General features: G+C 59.3%; 2 protein-coding genes across 8 annotated transcripts in view; one reads left to right on the top strand and one right to left on the bottom strand.

The window, feature by feature from the left end:
- Positions 1–423: 423 nt before the first annotated feature.
- Positions 424–5,664, bottom strand: MIEF2 (mitochondrial elongation factor 2). Of its 6 annotated transcripts, none has more exons than XR_006964152.1 (4): positions 3,333–5,664; positions 2,966–3,146; positions 1,059–2,439; positions 424–966 (listed from the first exon to the last, which is right to left on the bottom strand). XR_006964152.1 is itself a non-coding variant. In XM_047089985.1 (4 exons), the coding sequence occupies exons 1-3, from the start codon at positions 3,684–3,686 to the stop codon at positions 1,385–1,387; spliced, it is 1,590 nt and encodes a 529-aa protein (XP_046945941.1). In that variant the 5' UTR covers positions 3,687–5,664; the 3' UTR covers positions 424–966; positions 1,345–1,384. The 6 variants fall into 6 exon arrangements, 5 of the variants coding, with proteins under 5 accessions (XP_046945941.1, XP_046945943.1, XP_046945942.1 ...); XM_047089985.1 differs by having other exon boundaries at positions 1,345–2,439; XM_047089987.1 differs by having other exon boundaries at positions 424–2,439; positions 3,333–3,487; positions 4,421–5,664.
- A 1,262-nt stretch (positions 5,665–6,926) lies between these two features.
- The window catches only part of FLII (FLII actin remodeling protein), a 14,941-nt gene continuing 6,580 nt past the window's right edge, over positions 6,927–15,287 (top strand). For both annotated transcript variants that reach the window (XM_047089783.1, XM_047089782.1), the window contains exons 1-10: positions 6,927–7,033; positions 8,720–8,830; positions 9,139–9,210; positions 10,389–10,469; positions 10,768–10,853; positions 10,977–11,138; positions 11,430–11,533; positions 13,332–13,507; positions 13,602–13,759; positions 14,828–14,912. In XM_047089783.1, the coding sequence (XP_046945739.1) occupies positions 6,971–7,033; positions 8,720–8,830; positions 9,139–9,210; positions 10,389–10,469; positions 10,768–10,853; positions 10,977–11,138; positions 11,430–11,533; positions 13,332–13,507; positions 13,602–13,759; positions 14,828–14,912 (1,098 nt within the window). In that variant the 5' untranslated portion in view covers positions 6,927–6,970. The remainder of the gene's footprint in view (positions 7,034–8,719; positions 8,831–9,138; positions 9,211–10,388; positions 10,470–10,767; positions 10,854–10,976; positions 11,139–11,429; positions 11,534–13,331; positions 13,508–13,601; positions 13,760–14,827; positions 14,913–15,287) is intronic.

The raw sequence follows: 15,287 nt of genomic DNA, 5'->3' as shown, positions 1-15,287 counted from the left end.
AGGGGTGGGTTCGCCTCAGGAAACACACCAAGATGGAAAAGAAAACCAGGACGGGAACAGTGGCGGTGGTGGCCACACCCTGAGCACTCATGGCCCAAAGCACACGGGGGGGGGGGGGGGGGGAGGTGGGAACCTCACATTTCTCTGAACATTGACAAGCTGGCTGGGGGGCAGCCCTAGCTTGCCACAGAAGACATGGGGGCTTGAGGAGTTTAGGCTCTGGGGGGAAAAAAGAGTCCCTAACTAGTTGGTTCCCATTACTAAAGTGAAACGTCACACCAGGAATCCTGTAGTATCATCCCTCCGCGTAACCTACTTTTCCAGTTCGGTCCTAACACCTCCAGGCTGATCCCGAGACCTGTGGCCAAGCTTCCAGGACTCCAAAGACCAGTGTATAAGGGCCCAGCACAAATCACACAGACGTTTGAATTTTTCCTTTTATTCTCATTCACATTCTTTGAGGCATAGCTTTGCTTCAGCAAGAAGGATACCAAAGACGGGAGGGATGCCTGGGAGGTGGGGCGGCCCTCCCTCCCCACCTCTGCCAGGCTTCAGTGAGGACACAGGTGTCAGCGGGGAGCAGTTCAGGTTGGCACTGTGGAGGTCAGGCCCGCTCAGCCGGCTTCCCTGGGAAGGCGCGGCCTCCGCTCTCTGGCCGGACCCAGCAGCAGCTAGTCGGACAGCCCTGCCTCTAGGCAAGGTGGGCAGCACAGGGAACCTTGGCTCCCCCAGCAGCGGAAGGGGGCTCTCCCAGGGGCCTCTCTGCCCAAAGAGAAAAATGGCCCGGTTGGAGGGAGAGGGGCCTTCCCCTGAGGTACGAGGTGGGCAGCACACCAGACTGAGCTCCTGTTCCAGGCTAAAGGGGAGAGCTCGACAAGCCAACTAGACACGCAGGTGACGTCGGGAGACGCGGCCTTTAAATCAGCCCCAAAGCTGCAATCCGGGGGTACCAGGTGACTCCGGCCCCTGGGGGACAAAACAAACACGTCGTATTTACCATCCAGCACCAGAAGCCTCGAGATGCCTGCAGCTGGCACCCGAGGAAAGCGCTAACTCACCCTCTCGACAGAAAAACGGAGCTGCCTTTATCCCCTGCCTAGGAGAGCAGAAGCCGTGTTCTGTCAGTGCGTTCACTGCTGGTGACGACGGACCGAGCCCAAGGTCCTAGGGTCGGCCCGAGGGGCGGGAGAGGCCGGCTGCCCCAGAGGCCCGGGCTTGGGGCTCCCCGGACTGCTGCCCGGGACATGCTAACCCCGTGGACTTAAGAGCACCCTCCTCTATTCTGGCTAAAGCAAGAGAAAAAGTGCTCTCCAAATTCCTGGAGGGGAGGCGCACACAGCTCACCAGCATCAGCACGAGTGCCGGCCGCCCTGTCCCCACCCATCTAGAGCAGACACTCGGGGGCCTGCAGGCCGCTGTAGAGCGCGAAGCCGATGTCGTCAATCTCCTCCTCACGCAGGCCGCTCAAGAGGTTCACGCCGGGGTTGAAGTGGCAGGGCAGGCTGGCCCGCTCCAGGCTGTCGATGAGCGACTCCAGGGCCTGCAGGAAGCGCTCCCCCAGGGCCGCCTCGGCCCAGTCCACCTCCTCCTCCCCCAGGCGCAGAACCACCTGGGTCAGATGGCAGCGGTCCAGCCGCCCCAGGGCCGGGTGGCCGCGGCAGACCCCGCACAGCAGCCGCAGCAGCCGTCGGCGGGTCCCGGCATCACGCTCGTCCAGGGCCCGCAGCCTGGCGGCCTCTGCAGGGTACAGGTCCTGCAGCCAGAGGTTCCCGGCCAGCCCCTCCAGGGGCCAGGCCAGAAGGAGGCGGTCTTCGGCGTCGGCACCGGTGACCGCCAGGAGCACGGCGACGGTGAGCTCGAGGCGCTCGTGCTGCACGTCGAGCAGCAGCTCCTCCGAGGCCACGCTGGGCCGGATCAGGCACCCGAGGAGGCCGCCGATGGCCGGCCAGTTGACGGAGGAGGCCAGGGCCTTGCGGAGCAGCTCCAGCAGGACCCGGGAAGAGAGGTAGCCGCCCACCAGGAAGCGGTCCCAGGGGCTGCTCCCGCGGGGACGGAACTCAAGCTGAGTCCTGCGCACGGCCCAGCAGCGAGGGTCCCTGGCCACGGTGTCCACGCCGGGCACCAGGCCCCACAGGCCCACCTCCAGCACCAGGGGAACCAGGAGGCGCACGCGGCTGGCGGCCCCCCCCTGGAGCCCGTCATAGAGCGGCCCGCCGGGCACAAGGGCCCCGAAGGGCAGTTCTGGGAATTTGTTCCGCAAGTAGGCCTGCAGCTCAAGGGCGATGTCACCGGCCAGCTGCTTGGCCAGAGCCACGTGGGCCTCTGGAATGGTCACGTGGTCCCGCTCAAACGCCAGCAGCTTCTCCTGAAACGTCAGGCACAGCGGTGCTGGGGAGCTCGGCTGAGGCAACGGCTGAGGCTCGGTGTCTGAGGGCCCCTCTGCAGAATGAAGGGGTCAGGGACTGTGTCAGAAGACCCCGCGAAGAGCCAAGAGAACTCTACCCAATTACTAGCCGTGTGACATCCTGGGTCTCGTCTTCTTCGCCTGTGAAACAGTCACCTGAGAGGGCACTTAAGCTCAAGTCCTCACGCACAGGGAGCACGTGGTAACAAATTCTCACTGCCTCAGATCCCCCGCACCCTAAAACAGCTTCATGTAGAAAGGGAAAACAGGTTACTGGCCTCAGTTTCCCCACCTGGGGCCCCTCGCCGTCGTAACGCTGCTGCCATGCTCTGGTACCACCCTCCCAGTCGCGTCTTGGTGGCCGGAGCCTTGATGCCACCCAGGAGGTTAGCAGGGCAGAGAAATACGCCACCATTAATCATGCAGGGAGACAGCACCCTGGAGGAGCAGGGACTTGCACGGGTCACACAGGGCAGTCAAGGCGGAGTCTGGGTTGCATCTCCCAAATGTGACCACCAGAGGGGGACCTACCCAGGTTTGGGGGGAAGGGGTGCCGCTCACCGGGGGCAGATGGCAAGGGGGCGGGGAGCGATGCTGGCTGGCTGAGGGCAGCAGGTGGGGTCCGGGGCTGCAGGCGTGGCGTGGCCTTGAGTAGGGTCAGTTCCTTCCAGCTCTCCTCCAGGCACGTGGTGTCCCCTTTGGCATCATCCTCGTCTCGAGGGCTGGTGGCCCTGTCGATGAGCTGCGGGCCGAGTGACAAGGATCAGAGCATCTGAAGCCTGGGCAGCCGTGCCAAAGCCGGTGGCAAAGCCGAGGTAGCCGGGGTAGAGAAGCAGGTCCCAGCTGTGGGCTGTCCCCACCACCCTCTGGGTCCCCGCTGCAGGGAGGACAGCGGTCCCCAGCTATAAGTGGCTCAGTCTGGCCTTACCCGCTTCACAGCCAAGGTAGCAATTCCCAGCACAGCGGCCCCACCAACGCCCAGCACCAGGCGGGCATTGGCCAGGAGGAAATCCACAGTACTGCCCAGGACCTCGTCACGCTGCCTCCCCCGTTTCTGGGAGAACTCTGCCATGGTCTGTCTGCCTGTAAAAGAGCAGGGTGCAGCGATAGCTAGATGGGGGCGGCCAGGCTGGCAGCGGGACAGACCCCATCCTGCTGGGGTCGCTGAGAGTAGAGCCCATGAGAGGCGATCCTGGGAACTTCTTAGGAGAAAGGGTTTCTTGGGAGGAGATGGGGAACTGCCCAAACCCTCCTCCCCCAAACCTGCAAACAGCTCACCCATCCTCTGGACAGGGAAGGTCACATAGGCCTGAAACTTGTAGCAGGTCAGAGGAGGAGGCCCGTCTTCTCCATCCCACCCTCAAGGACCCCCTGCATCACCTCAGACCGTGAGGTGGGTCTTATCATCACGACTGCCATCTTAGAGAGAAACAGGCTGCCAGACCACACAGGGAGCGGTGTGGACTCGGACCCACGACTGCAAAGCTTCCTGACTCCTGCCCACCCCCAGCGTCCAATCGGTCTCCAGGGGCCTATGGCCAGGTCCTAGAGGCTGCTTCATCCTGGTTCTTAACAAGGGCTGGGCAGAGCAGGAGAAAACTGAGGCCTAAAGACACAGCTGGGGTCCCAGGCAGGCTGCTCTGGAGGGCCCCTCAGGCCTTTGAGGGAACCTCAGTGAAGCTCAGGGAGCCTCAGTTACCCCCCTCCCCAGATCTCAACAGGGTAATAGAGCTATCAACTCAAAGGATGGGAGGAATGAGATGGCCCAGGACGCCCAGGGAGGGCAGGAGACACTCGTCAACAGGTAGGTGCCAGTCAAGGTTGAAGACCCAGTTGTGGGGACAAGCAAGCAAGGTTTCTCTAAAGACCCCAAACAGAACTGGCTTAGTGCATCTCTGGGCCCCTCAGGTTTAGAATAATAACACGGGGTGGGGGGAGGCGGTGGCCGCTGTCCTCAGAGGCTGGGAGCCCAAGCAACAGAGAGAGAGGAGGGTCCGAAGCCCCAGCTTTGTTCACCTGTAAAATGGCACAGGCAGCGGTGAGGAAGGATTCACAAGCGAGGAGCCCAGACCTGTAGCGTTGGTTAGAGCCGGGCACTTGGGAAGCAGAGGCAGAGATCCTTCCCAGACCCAGGCCACCAAGCTCCAGCCTCAGGTTCTTCCAGGGGAAATCCTGCCCTCAGGCCCTGAGAGCTGAGGGGGTGTGTGACCAAAGCACAAGCTCACATACCAGGCAGTACCTGACCAGGCAGAACCGTCTTCTGTGCAGATGCCTGAGCAGATGACCATGGGCCCAGAGCCATCTTGGGCACCAAGGACTTCTGCCCTCCCTGCTCAGCTGTGGGTGCCCACGGCTCAGTTGCCAGGTGACCAGATGCCTAGAGCAGCTAAAGCCTGAATCACTGCGAGACTCAGCCCCAACACCTCCCCCAATTTGGCCAGACTAAAAATAGGACAAGAGGGCTCTGGGGCCTGGGTTGGTCAAAGGCTAGGGTGATGACCCACCAAGGCCCTGAAGCCATTTTTAGTCTCCTTATGGGTGATCAATATTGTCACCCGTTTCCAGAGGAACCAAGAATCAACTCACAAACTGTAAAGCGCTTTAAATACCTCCTATCTAAAGTGGACTCGGAGCAATCCTTAGCGGGGTCGCACAGGCCCCAGACAGAAGCCTTCCAACTCCCCGAAGGGGGAGGGGGCGCGGGTGGTTAAAAATAACCGGACTCTGGGCTTCCGGGCCCCACAGCGCTCTGAGATGCCTCCCGTCTTGCCCTTCCTCCACCACACCTGCTACCCAGGGCAGGGGCTGAGAGGGCCGCGCAGCAGACCCTAGTGGGCCTGCCAGGGCCCCTTTCACCGGGATGGCACCCAGGCCCTGAAAAATGCTGAGCGGTACGCTAGACGTGATGGGGCGGAGTCGACATTCGAACCCCAGCCTGGGGCCCAAAGCCCTTCCCTCGTTCCCGGTCCTTGACCAGGGGCCCCGGCGGAGACCACGCCCCCGACCTGCGTCCGACGCACGCTCCACGCCCGGGACTGGGTGACCGGGGCCGCCCCGTCACACTCCGGCTGTACGTGCGTCGCGGCTTCAGCACAGCGACCGGAGGACACAGCGAGTCTGCTCGGGCCCCTGAGCCCGAACCCGCCTGGGAATGGAACTTGGAGGACCCGGGGACCGAACACCGAGGCCCCAGGGCCTGCCGCTGACCTCCAACGCTTGCAGACAAGCAAGCCCTGCCTCCAATCGGAGCGCCCGAGGCCCCGCCCACGTTCGAAAATACTGCGCAGCTTAGCCAATGATACGTAGGCCACGCCCCCTCTCCGGCAATCGCCCTCCCTCTTGGGCGGGACTCTTGGACGCACTCCGGATTTAAAGGCGCAGGGCCGAGTTCCCCCCGCCCCCACTTGAGACCCGGCGGTGTGGTTGGTGGTCATTAGAGTTCAGAATGTTCATTAGAGCTCATTAGAGGCAGCCCAAAGGCCCGTTGTGAAGGCGTGTGTGCTTGCATGTGAGGCAGCGGTGTGGAGAAAGATATCTGAGCTTACGTTCTTTCCCGGGCCTGCAAACAGGTGTTACCTGGTCCCAAGGCCCGCTTGCCTGACCCTTTAAGTCACCTCTGAGGGCGCCTCGGTGGCTTCGTTATTTTATCTGTTGGTCTGCTGGGCACACAGCGTGACTCAGGAGGCTACCCATGCCACCTGTTCCGTGTGACCTTGTGCGGGCCACTTTTCCATTCTGGCCTCAGTTTGCTCTCCTGTAAAATGGGTATTCAAAGGCCGCCTCCTCTCCTGCAAAGGATGATTATGCATATAACCTGTGGCTCCCTCGGCATTTATTTATTGGGGACCCACTATGTGCCGGCTGGTGGGGGAGCAAGGAAATAGATAAGGGTGGGTGTTGACTCTAAGAGGGAATAATACTAATGTGCCACTTACTGAGTGCCTGCTGTATGCTCCAAGCTACAGTTTATTTGTTCCTGGAGACAACCTTAGGAAGCATTTCACAGGTGAGAAAACTGAGGCCAGGAGCAGGCCTGGGGTTTACCTTGAGTCCTAGGTCCCAAGGACCCAGGCGTCATGCTACCATTGGTCGCCATGCAGGGCCCAGTGCGGGGATAGAAGCTCCCAGGTCTCTGCGTCCCTGGGGCCTCGGTCTATAATCTCTCCAGAGGTCATGGCCAACACCAGCTGATGCAGCAGCCCAGGGGACAGTGCCTGGACCTGCAGGGCCTGTGACACCCCTCCCCCCACCATAGGTCTCTGGAATTTAGCCTGGGGGTTATGAAGCCTTCGGGAGCACAGGGGGAGCCCGGACTTTTCGAGGCCTCTCGGGTCAGCGAACAGACGGGGAAACTGAGGCCCAGAGAGGTCTAACGCAGAGTGGGCGGGCCCGGCGCTTCCCCGCGGCGCGCCGCGTGCGCGGGCAGGCGAGGGGCGCGGCCCGGGCTCCGCCTGCCCGCGGGCCCGGGAGGGGGCGGGTTAAAAGGGCGGAGCCAGCGTTGGCCCAGCCCGCGGCTCGCCCCGCTGCCCCCCGCGCCCGGTACGGCCCCGCAGCAAGAGCGGCGCCATGGAGGCCACCGGGGTGCTGCCGTTCGTGCGCGGCGTGGACCTCAGCGGCAACGACTTCAAGGTGAGCTGGCCGGGCGTGGGGCCGGGCCTCCCTCCAGGCCGTCTCTTCCGCCCGGGCCCGCGCCGGTCTCTGCTTCCTGTCCCGCCCGCCTCCGGGCCCCGCGCCGCCCAGGACTGAGGACGGCCCGGGGTGGGGCTCCCCCCGGGGCTCGGGACCTTGCCGGGAACGGACCCCCGACGCCTCAGCTCAGGGCCCGCACGGGAAGAGCGAGGCCGGCCTGGGCCTGACGGACGCTTGGGGGCGGAGTCACGCCGGGGAGTGGTCTGGGGGCCCCCACCCCGCGTCCCAGACCGGGCGTCTGGGCCCCGCCAGGGCCAGAGAGTGGCCTGGGGGGCCGCGAGCCTCCGCTCCCGCCCCCCCCCCCCCGGCCCTCCTTCCCCGCCCCTCTTAGGTCATACGCCCAAGCCAGGCCTTGACTCATGGCCGGCTACCGGCTGTCGGCTGGCTGTCGGGGGCGGGTCTGGAGCACACTCATCACTGCCCTGTCCCTGCCACCGCCACCCCATCCTGTGTGGTCTTGGGCAAGTCACTTCCCCTCTCAGAGTCTGGGTTTTGTCATCCGGTGAAGGGACTGTAATGTAGAGGCATGGATTGGTTGGTGTGGAGACTGTCAGGCTGATGTGCAAGGTCTTGGGGTGGTTGCTGTCTGAGCAGCTGCTAGACCGGTAGACTAGGGCCTCAAGGAACTGGAGCCCAGCCTTCCAGCCAGTTGGTGGGTGAGGGGGTTCTAGAGGGTCAAGAATGAGGTGGGCAGTGCTGGTAACCAGATGAGTGGAAGGAAGAGCTGGCCCAGCACAGGAGGGGTCAGTGAGCAAGCAGCTGAGGCTGGGGTCAGTGTCGTGTCAGCCTGGATCTTCAGCATTGGGGGGGCCCAGGCTTTGACTAAGGTTGGGTTAGACCAGGGCTGAGGAGGCTGGCAGGTCCTCCCTGCATTTACCCACATGTGCACACACCTTTGACCCAGGGCCCAGGCGGCCACACCACTTTCCTCCGTCCCCATCCCTACCATCCTCACCTGAGGTCTCCATTGTCCTCTCCAGACTGGGAGAGTCTGAGTCACCAACTGAGAATGTGGCTCTAGGGGAATGGGGACACCAGCCGAGGGCGCTGAAGGCACGTGATGCCTCAGACTGCCTGCCATAAAGGCTAGGGGTACTGAGGCAGGCATTCGAATGTGGGGAACGAAGACATGAACAAGGCCTTGCACAGGGGGTTGGACCTTGGCAGTGGCTTGTATGCCGATGGCAGGTTGGGGCACAGTCAGGGCCTTGTTGGAGCCTTAGGAGTCCCCCCATCTCTGGCGGCCTAGGTAGGGCCTGGAATGGCAGGCACAGGCATTTGAGCCAAGCTAACTACACAACTGAGCACTGGGATGACCCCTGGAACAAGCCAGTTCCGTCCTGGCCCTTTGAGGGCTCAGAATCCAACAAGAGATCTTAGACCAATAGCCATCCTGATAATTAGTCGGTCCTAACACTTTTATCATGAGGAGCTCTTATTAGCCCTGTTACATTGATGAGGAAGTTGAGGCACAGAGTGGCAAAGTGACTTGTCCAGGGTCACACAGCTGGTGAGAGGTGGCTCTGTTGCTCTCCCAAGGCTCCCATGCAAACGGGGGGACACAGAGGGTGGTGGAGCAGGGGCGCCCGTCATCCCAATCAGTCTCACCATGACACATACCCCCAGGGCGGCTACTTCCCTGAGAATGTCAAGGCCATGACCAGTCTGCGATGGCTGAAGCTGAACCGCACGGGCCTCTGCTACCTCCCAGAGGAGTTGGCAGCCCTGCAGAAGCTGGTAAGGGGCTCTGGGCAGTCAGGGAGGGTCCCTGTGGATTGGGCTGGGCCAGGTGGGCAAGCCTGCACAGAAGGCAGTCGACATAGAGGAAGATGCTGACAGCCATGAGATGGAGTGAGCACCCTGTCCTGGGAGGTATGCAAGAAAAGGCCACCGTGGGAGGGAGGGAGGGTGGGAGGCTGCAAGAGGTGGGCTGAGCGTGTGTGGCTGAGGGCCCCCTGGATGGTACAAGGTTCTGGTGGCAGTAGGGGGACTCTGTAGACATCTTACCCACACTGCTGAGCCTCTGCTCCCCCGTCCTGGCCCAGGAGCACTTGTCTGTGAGTCACAACAACCTGACCACGCTTCACGGGGAGCTGTCCAGCCTGCCGTCACTGAGGGTGAGTGCTGCCAGAGGCCATTGAGCTTGGGGGCTGGGGCCAGAGTCCAGCCAGTGGCGTGAGGGCAGGGCCAGACCCCAGGCTGGACCAGCACCTCTGGCCATCCTGTGTCAGACTCGGGGACCTGTTCCTAAAGGGGAAAGGACGTCGTAATCCGCTGCATTAAGTAATGCGTGGGGGGGAAATATGTAAAACACCCAAACTCCCACCCATTTTAGACAAATACAGTGAGAACAGTTGACAGCAGCCAAGCACTGTTCCAATTCTTCCCTATGGGTTTTTTTCCATATCGTCCTGACCTTCGCCAAGTTCACAGAGCCAGGTCACTTGCCCGAGGCTGAGGTCACTCGGCCAGGCAGGGGGAGAGCTGGGGTAGAGTGCGATTTGGTCAGAGCGGTCCTCTCGCCCCTCTGCTCTCCGTGGAGCCTCTGACGTCCCAGAACATCAGGTCCCCATCCAGACCCTTCGGGCCTCGGTGAGGGTTTTTTCTGTCCAAGGCCAGAGCCCTGAGTTGTTAAGAGCACAGCCTCTGGACTTGGGCTGCCTGAGTTCTAATCTGGGCCCTGCCACTTCCTGGCTGCATGACCTTGGACGAGGCCCCTTCCATGTTCTGGGGAGGGTTCCGTGGGTGACGCTGGGAAGGGGCAGGGTGGTGCTGCACAGACATGAAGGCTGAAGGAGAATTGGTCGCAACTGGGTTGTGGTGTCGCGGCACAGTTCTCTGGCCTGTTCTCTCTCCCCCTCAGACTTTCTGCATGTCTGTAGATGAGGTTTCAGCCCCGAGAGGAGGAAAACAGACTTGCTCTCAGTCCACACTCTGATTTCTCTTTGGTCCAGCCCCCTTCCTCTGCCCTAGACACTCTGCCTCAGAGCTACACATTTATCTCGCCCTCTGGACTTGGGAAGAAGAGGGATTGTTCAGTCAGAAAGGGTTCCCTGAGCATGCTGTACTGGGTTCCAGGGCACATTTGAGCTGGGCTTTGAGGCGTGCATAGGAGCTCATCAAGGGGGGCTAGGAAGAACTCTCCAGGTAGAGGGACTATGAGCAAAAGTCAGGGTGGGACAGCACTTGAGCCTGGCCTCTGGTGGGTTTCCTGGGGAGGTGTCCTTCCCTGATCTCTCTGCTGCTTCCTGGGGGTGGAAGCCAGGAATCATGGACTCTCATGGTGTATCCCCAGGCCATCGTGGCTCGAGCCAACAGCCTGAAGAATTCCGGAGTCCCCGATGACATCTTCAAGCTGGATGATCTCTCGGTTCTGGTCAGTGGCTACCCACCCACCTGGCGCCTGTGTTGGCCCACCAGTCAGTTCTCCTCTATTAGAGTGGTCTTCTCAGCCGCTGTTACACCGTTTTATAGATGGAGAAACTGAGGCTTTAGAGTGCCTTGCCTGAGCTCATTCACGGAGTCAGATCCCTAACCTGGGCACCCTTCCTCTCGGGGTTCTGACTGTCTGCTTTTGGCCCCGAAAGCTCCTCAGCCACTCCTTCCTCAGTCCCCCACCTGACCCCCAAGGCTGGCCCTAACACCCCTGACCTGGCCTCGCCCGTTCTACACAGGACTTGAGCTACAACCAGCTGACGGAATGCCCACGGGAGCTGGAGAACGCCAAGAACATGCTGGTGCTGAACCTCAGCCATAACAGGTGCCTGTCGGCTGGGGTGGGGGGCAGAGTCTGGGGGGGACTGCAACACGGGGTTGCATCCATCCAGGGGGGGCACATCTGGCCCTGACGGCCCCTGCCTGCCCCACCCCCACCCATCCGCAGCATCGACACCATCCCCAACCAGCTCTTCATCAACCTTACCGACTTGCTGTACCTGGACCTCAGTGAGAACCGTCTAGAAAGCTTGCCCCCACAGATGCGCCGCCTGGTGCACCTGCAGACGCTGGTGCTCAACGGGAACCCGCTGCTGCACGCGCAGCTCCGGTGGGCGCCTCCTCAGACCACGCCCCACCCCCGAACCCTGGGGAATCTGGCCTTGTCCCTCAACTCCCCAGTAGCCCTGGCCCGTCCTGCTTCGGGCCCCCCACCACATCCCTGCCCCTCCTGTGTGGGCTGGGCCCCTCAGGCCCCATCTTTCCTAAGTATCAGGTCCTACCTCAGTCCTGAGTCCTGTGTACCCCACCCTACAGCCGCCCTTGATCTTGTCTTCTGAGACCCTCTCAGCCCCGTGCGCTTGGGCCTGCCCCCGGCCTGACCACCCACGTCTCCCTGCAGGCAGCTCCCAGCTCTGACGGCCCTGCAGACCCTGCACCTGAGGAACACCCAGCGCACCCAGAGCAACCTCCCCACCAGCCTGGAGGGCCTGAGCAACCTCGCAGGTTGGCAGTCCCTGGGTGATCTCGGGCTCTCGTCCCCTCGGGTCCCTTGCTTCCTTACTCCCTTATGGAGGAAGGGATAGATCCTGCTTGCCTGCCCACCTGCCGGAGGGCAAAGGACGCGGTTATGTTAATGAGTAGTTCTTTCCTTACCGTGACAGCTAGTGGTAACACCAAATTATGAGCACTGGCTTTTTTTTTTTTCTTTTAATTTACATCCAAGTTAGCTAGCTTATAGTGCAACAGTGATTTCAGGAGTAGATTCCTTAGTGCCCTTTACCCATTTAGCCCATCCCCCTCCCACAACCTCTCCAGTAACCTTCTGTTTGTTCTCTGTATGTAAGAGTCTCTTATGTTTTGTTCCCCTCCCTGTTTTTATATTATTTTTCCTTCCCTTTCCTTATGTTCATCTGTTTTGTTTCTTAAAAGTCCTCATATGAGTGAAGTCCTATGATATTTGTCTTTCTCCGACTAATTTCGCTTAGCAAAATACCCTCTAGTTCCATCCACATTGTTGCAAATGGCAGGATTTCATTCTTTTTGATTGCCGAGTAATACTCCATTCTATATATATACCATGTCTTCTTTATCCATTCATCCATCAGTGGACATTTGGGCTCTTTCCATACTTTGGCTATTGTCGATAGCGCTGCTGTAAACATCGGGGTGCGTGTGTCCCTTTGAATCAGCATTTTTGTACCCTTTGGATAAATACCTAGTAGTGCAATTGCCGGGTCACAGGTAGTTCTATTTTTAGTTTTTTGACGAACCTCCGTACTGTTTTCCAGAGTGGCCCCACCAGTTCTCATTCCCACCAGCAATGCAAAAGAGATCCTCTCTCTCCCCCTGCATCCTCGCCAACATCTGTTGGTTGTTGCCTGAGTTGTTAATGTTTGCCATTCTGACAGGTGTGAGGTGGTATCTCAGTGTGGTTTTGATTTGTATTTCCCTGATGATGAGTGATGTTGAGCATTTTTTCATGTGTCGGTTGGCCATCTGGATGTCTTCTTTGGAGAAGTGTCTATTCATGTCTCTTGCCCAATTCTTTGCTGGGCTATTTGTTTTTTGGGTGTTGAGTTTGATAAGTTCTTTATAGATTTTGGATACTAACCCTTTATCTGATAAGCCATTTGCAAATATCTTCTCCCATCCCATCAGTTGCCTTTTAGTTTTGCTGATTGTTTCCTTCTCTGTGCAGAAGCTTTTTATCTTGATGTGGTCCCAATAGTTCAGTTTTGCTTTTGTTTCCCTTGCCTCCGGAGATGTGTTGAGTGAGAAGTTGCCGCGGCCAAGGTCAAAGAGGTTGTTGCCTGTTTTCTCCTCGAGCATTTCGATGGCTTCCTGTCTTACATTTAGGTCTCTCATCCATTTTGAGTTTATTTTTGTGTGTGGTGTTAAGAAAGTGGTCCAGGTTCATTCTCCTCCATGTTGCTGTCCAGTTTTCCCGACGCCACTTGCTGAAGAGACTGTCTTTATTCCATTGGATATTCTTTCCTGCTTTGTCAACTATCCATTGGATATTAGTTGGCCATACATTTGTGGGTCCATTTTTGGGTTCTCTGTTCTGTTCCATTGATCTGAGTGTCTGTTTTTGTGCCAGTAACAAGCACTGGCTTTATGGCTAGACTCAGCAGTATGAGGAAGTCTTTCCAAATGGAGAAACTGAGGCTCAGAGAGATTAAGTCACTGGCTTCAGGCCGCAGAGCCTGGAGGCCAGTGGAGGTGGGGCTCACATTAGGGCTGGCTGCCCCTGGAGCGGGCTGCGGGGGCCCCAGCTGATGCACCCCACTCCACACCCCAGACGTGGACCTCTCCTGCAACGACCTGACGCGGGTGCCCGAGTGCCTGTACACCCTCCCCAGCCTGCGCCGCCTCAACCTCAGCAGCAACCAGATCTCGGAGCTGTCCCTGTGCATTGACCAGTGGGTGCACGTGGAGACCTTGAACCTGTCCCGCAACCAGCTGACCTCACTGCCCGTACGTCCGGGCCTAGGGTGGGGAGAGGGAAGGCTGCCGAGCCGCCCTGGCTCCTGCCCCTGACTCCCGCCCCCCGCCCGTGTCTCCCCTCTAGTCAGCCATCTGCAAACTGACCAAGCTGAAGAAGCTGTACCTGAACTCCAACAAGCTGGATTTCGATGGGCTGCCCTCGGGCATCGGCAAGCTGGCCAACCTAGAGGAGTTCATGGCTGCCAACAACAACCTGGAGCTGATCCCTGAAAGCCTCTGCAGGTGCCGGGGCGAGTGGGGGCGGGGAGACTTATGGCATAGAAAACCCCAGATTCGTAGTCAGAACCCCCCCTGCCATCTCTGCCCATCATGCAACATGGATGGGTTAACTTGGCTTTGTGGGTCAAGACCCACGTCCTGTGCCAGCATGAGTTTGGGACACCGCGCCATGTCTGTCTCCTTCTGGAGGTCACTGTGTCCACTGGCATGACCTCCTCAACACTCTGAGAAGTCCTTCAGGCAGAGAACAGAGGACCCCTCAGCGGCTTCCACGCTAATTTGAGGGCAGAGTATGGTTTGGGTTTTTTTTTTTTTAAAGTATGTTTGTTTATTTTTCTTTCTTTTTTTTTTTTTTAAATGGTCAGAAAATTTTTTTTTAAGTTTACTTATTTTGAGAGACAGCACAAGAGGGGCAGAGAGAGAGAGAGGGAGAATCCCCAGCAGGTTCCACACTGTCGGCACGGAGCCCGATGTGGGGTTTGAACCCACAAACCGTGAGATCATGACCTGAGCCGAAATCGAGAGTCAGATGCTTAACTGACTGAGCCACCCAGGTGCCCCTATTTGTTTATTTTTTAAGAGAGAGGAAGAGAGCACAAGTAGGGGAGAGGGCAGAGAGGGAGAGAGAATCCCAAACGGGTCCCGTGCTGTCAGTGTGGAGCCTGATGTGGGGCTCCGTCTCACAAACCGTGAGGTCATGACCTGAGCTAAAATCAAGAGCCAGACGCTTCACCGACTGAGCCACCCACGCGTCCCTGAGAATGATTTTTAGTGTCCTGTTGGTCACGTGCAGGAGCCTTTAACTCTGCAGAGGGCCTCTTTGAAAACTGCTGTTGCGTAGAAGCCACTAGAAGATCTTCCCAGTCACGTAGCTTGAGGAGACTCCAGTTCCACTTGCTTTAGCCTTTCCTGCCTCTCTCGGCCTGTTTAAACCCAGTGGTTTCGTAACTAGCTGGGCTACTCAGTTCCTCTGGTCTTACCCGGCTCCCCGTCTCTGGGTCCTGGAAGTTTCCCTGCCTCCCCCGCAACCTCATCTGTCACCTCCCTGAGGCTCCGGCTCTGTCCTCACAGGTGCACAAAGCTGAGGAAACTCGTCCTGAACAAGAACCGCCTGGTGACCCTCCCAGAGGCCATCCACTTCTTGACGGAGATCGAGGTCTGGGCAGGCCGGGGCCAGTGCCAAGAGGGGCCTGATGGGGAGGGCGGAGGTGCAGACAGACACCCCCTCAGGAAAGAGCGCACAAAGCAGTGTCACTGGGGTGGGGACACCCAGCAGAGGCCCCCTGGAGCGGCGGCAGGGCCACAGTTGGGAGAAGGTGAACCGCATCCCCGTGTCTGTCCCGTGCTTGATGGCAGCGTTTTAGCCCCGTGACCAGCCTGCAAGGTCCCGTTTCACAGATGGGAAAGCCAAAGCCCACGAGGGGCGGCTGCAGAGCTGGGATGAGAAAGAACCCCAGCCCCCGCCCTGGACCTCTCAGCACTAGCGGCTGCCGAGAGCGACAGACGGGGGTGGGCGTGACGGGGCGGTGGA

Source organism: Lynx rufus, unplaced genomic scaffold, assembly GCF_022079265.1.
Source record: "Lynx rufus isolate CCGP_SWC_20201006 ecotype Redwood Valley unplaced genomic scaffold, mLynRuf1.p SCAF_28, whole genome shotgun sequence".
NCBI lineage: Eukaryota > Metazoa > Chordata > Mammalia > Carnivora > Felidae > Lynx > Lynx rufus.
Note: the sequence above shows the minus strand (reverse complement) of the source record. Positions and strands in the feature narration are given on the sequence as shown.

Bases quoted from the DNA above. Each gene is read 5' to 3' on its own strand.
- MIEF2 (XM_047089983.1), bottom strand. From the start codon at position 3,686: ATGGGTGAGCTGTTTGCAGGTTTGGGGGAGGAGGGTTTGGGCAGTTCC. The intron at 3,147-3,332 runs GTAAGGCCAGAC...CTCGGCCCGCAG, and splicing joins CTACCTTGGCTGTGAAGCGG to CTCATCGACAGGGCCACCAG. The intron at 2,440-2,965 runs GTGAGCGGCACC...TTCATTCTGCAG, and splicing joins CCCCTTGCCATCTGCCCCCG to AGGGGCCCTCAGACACCGAG.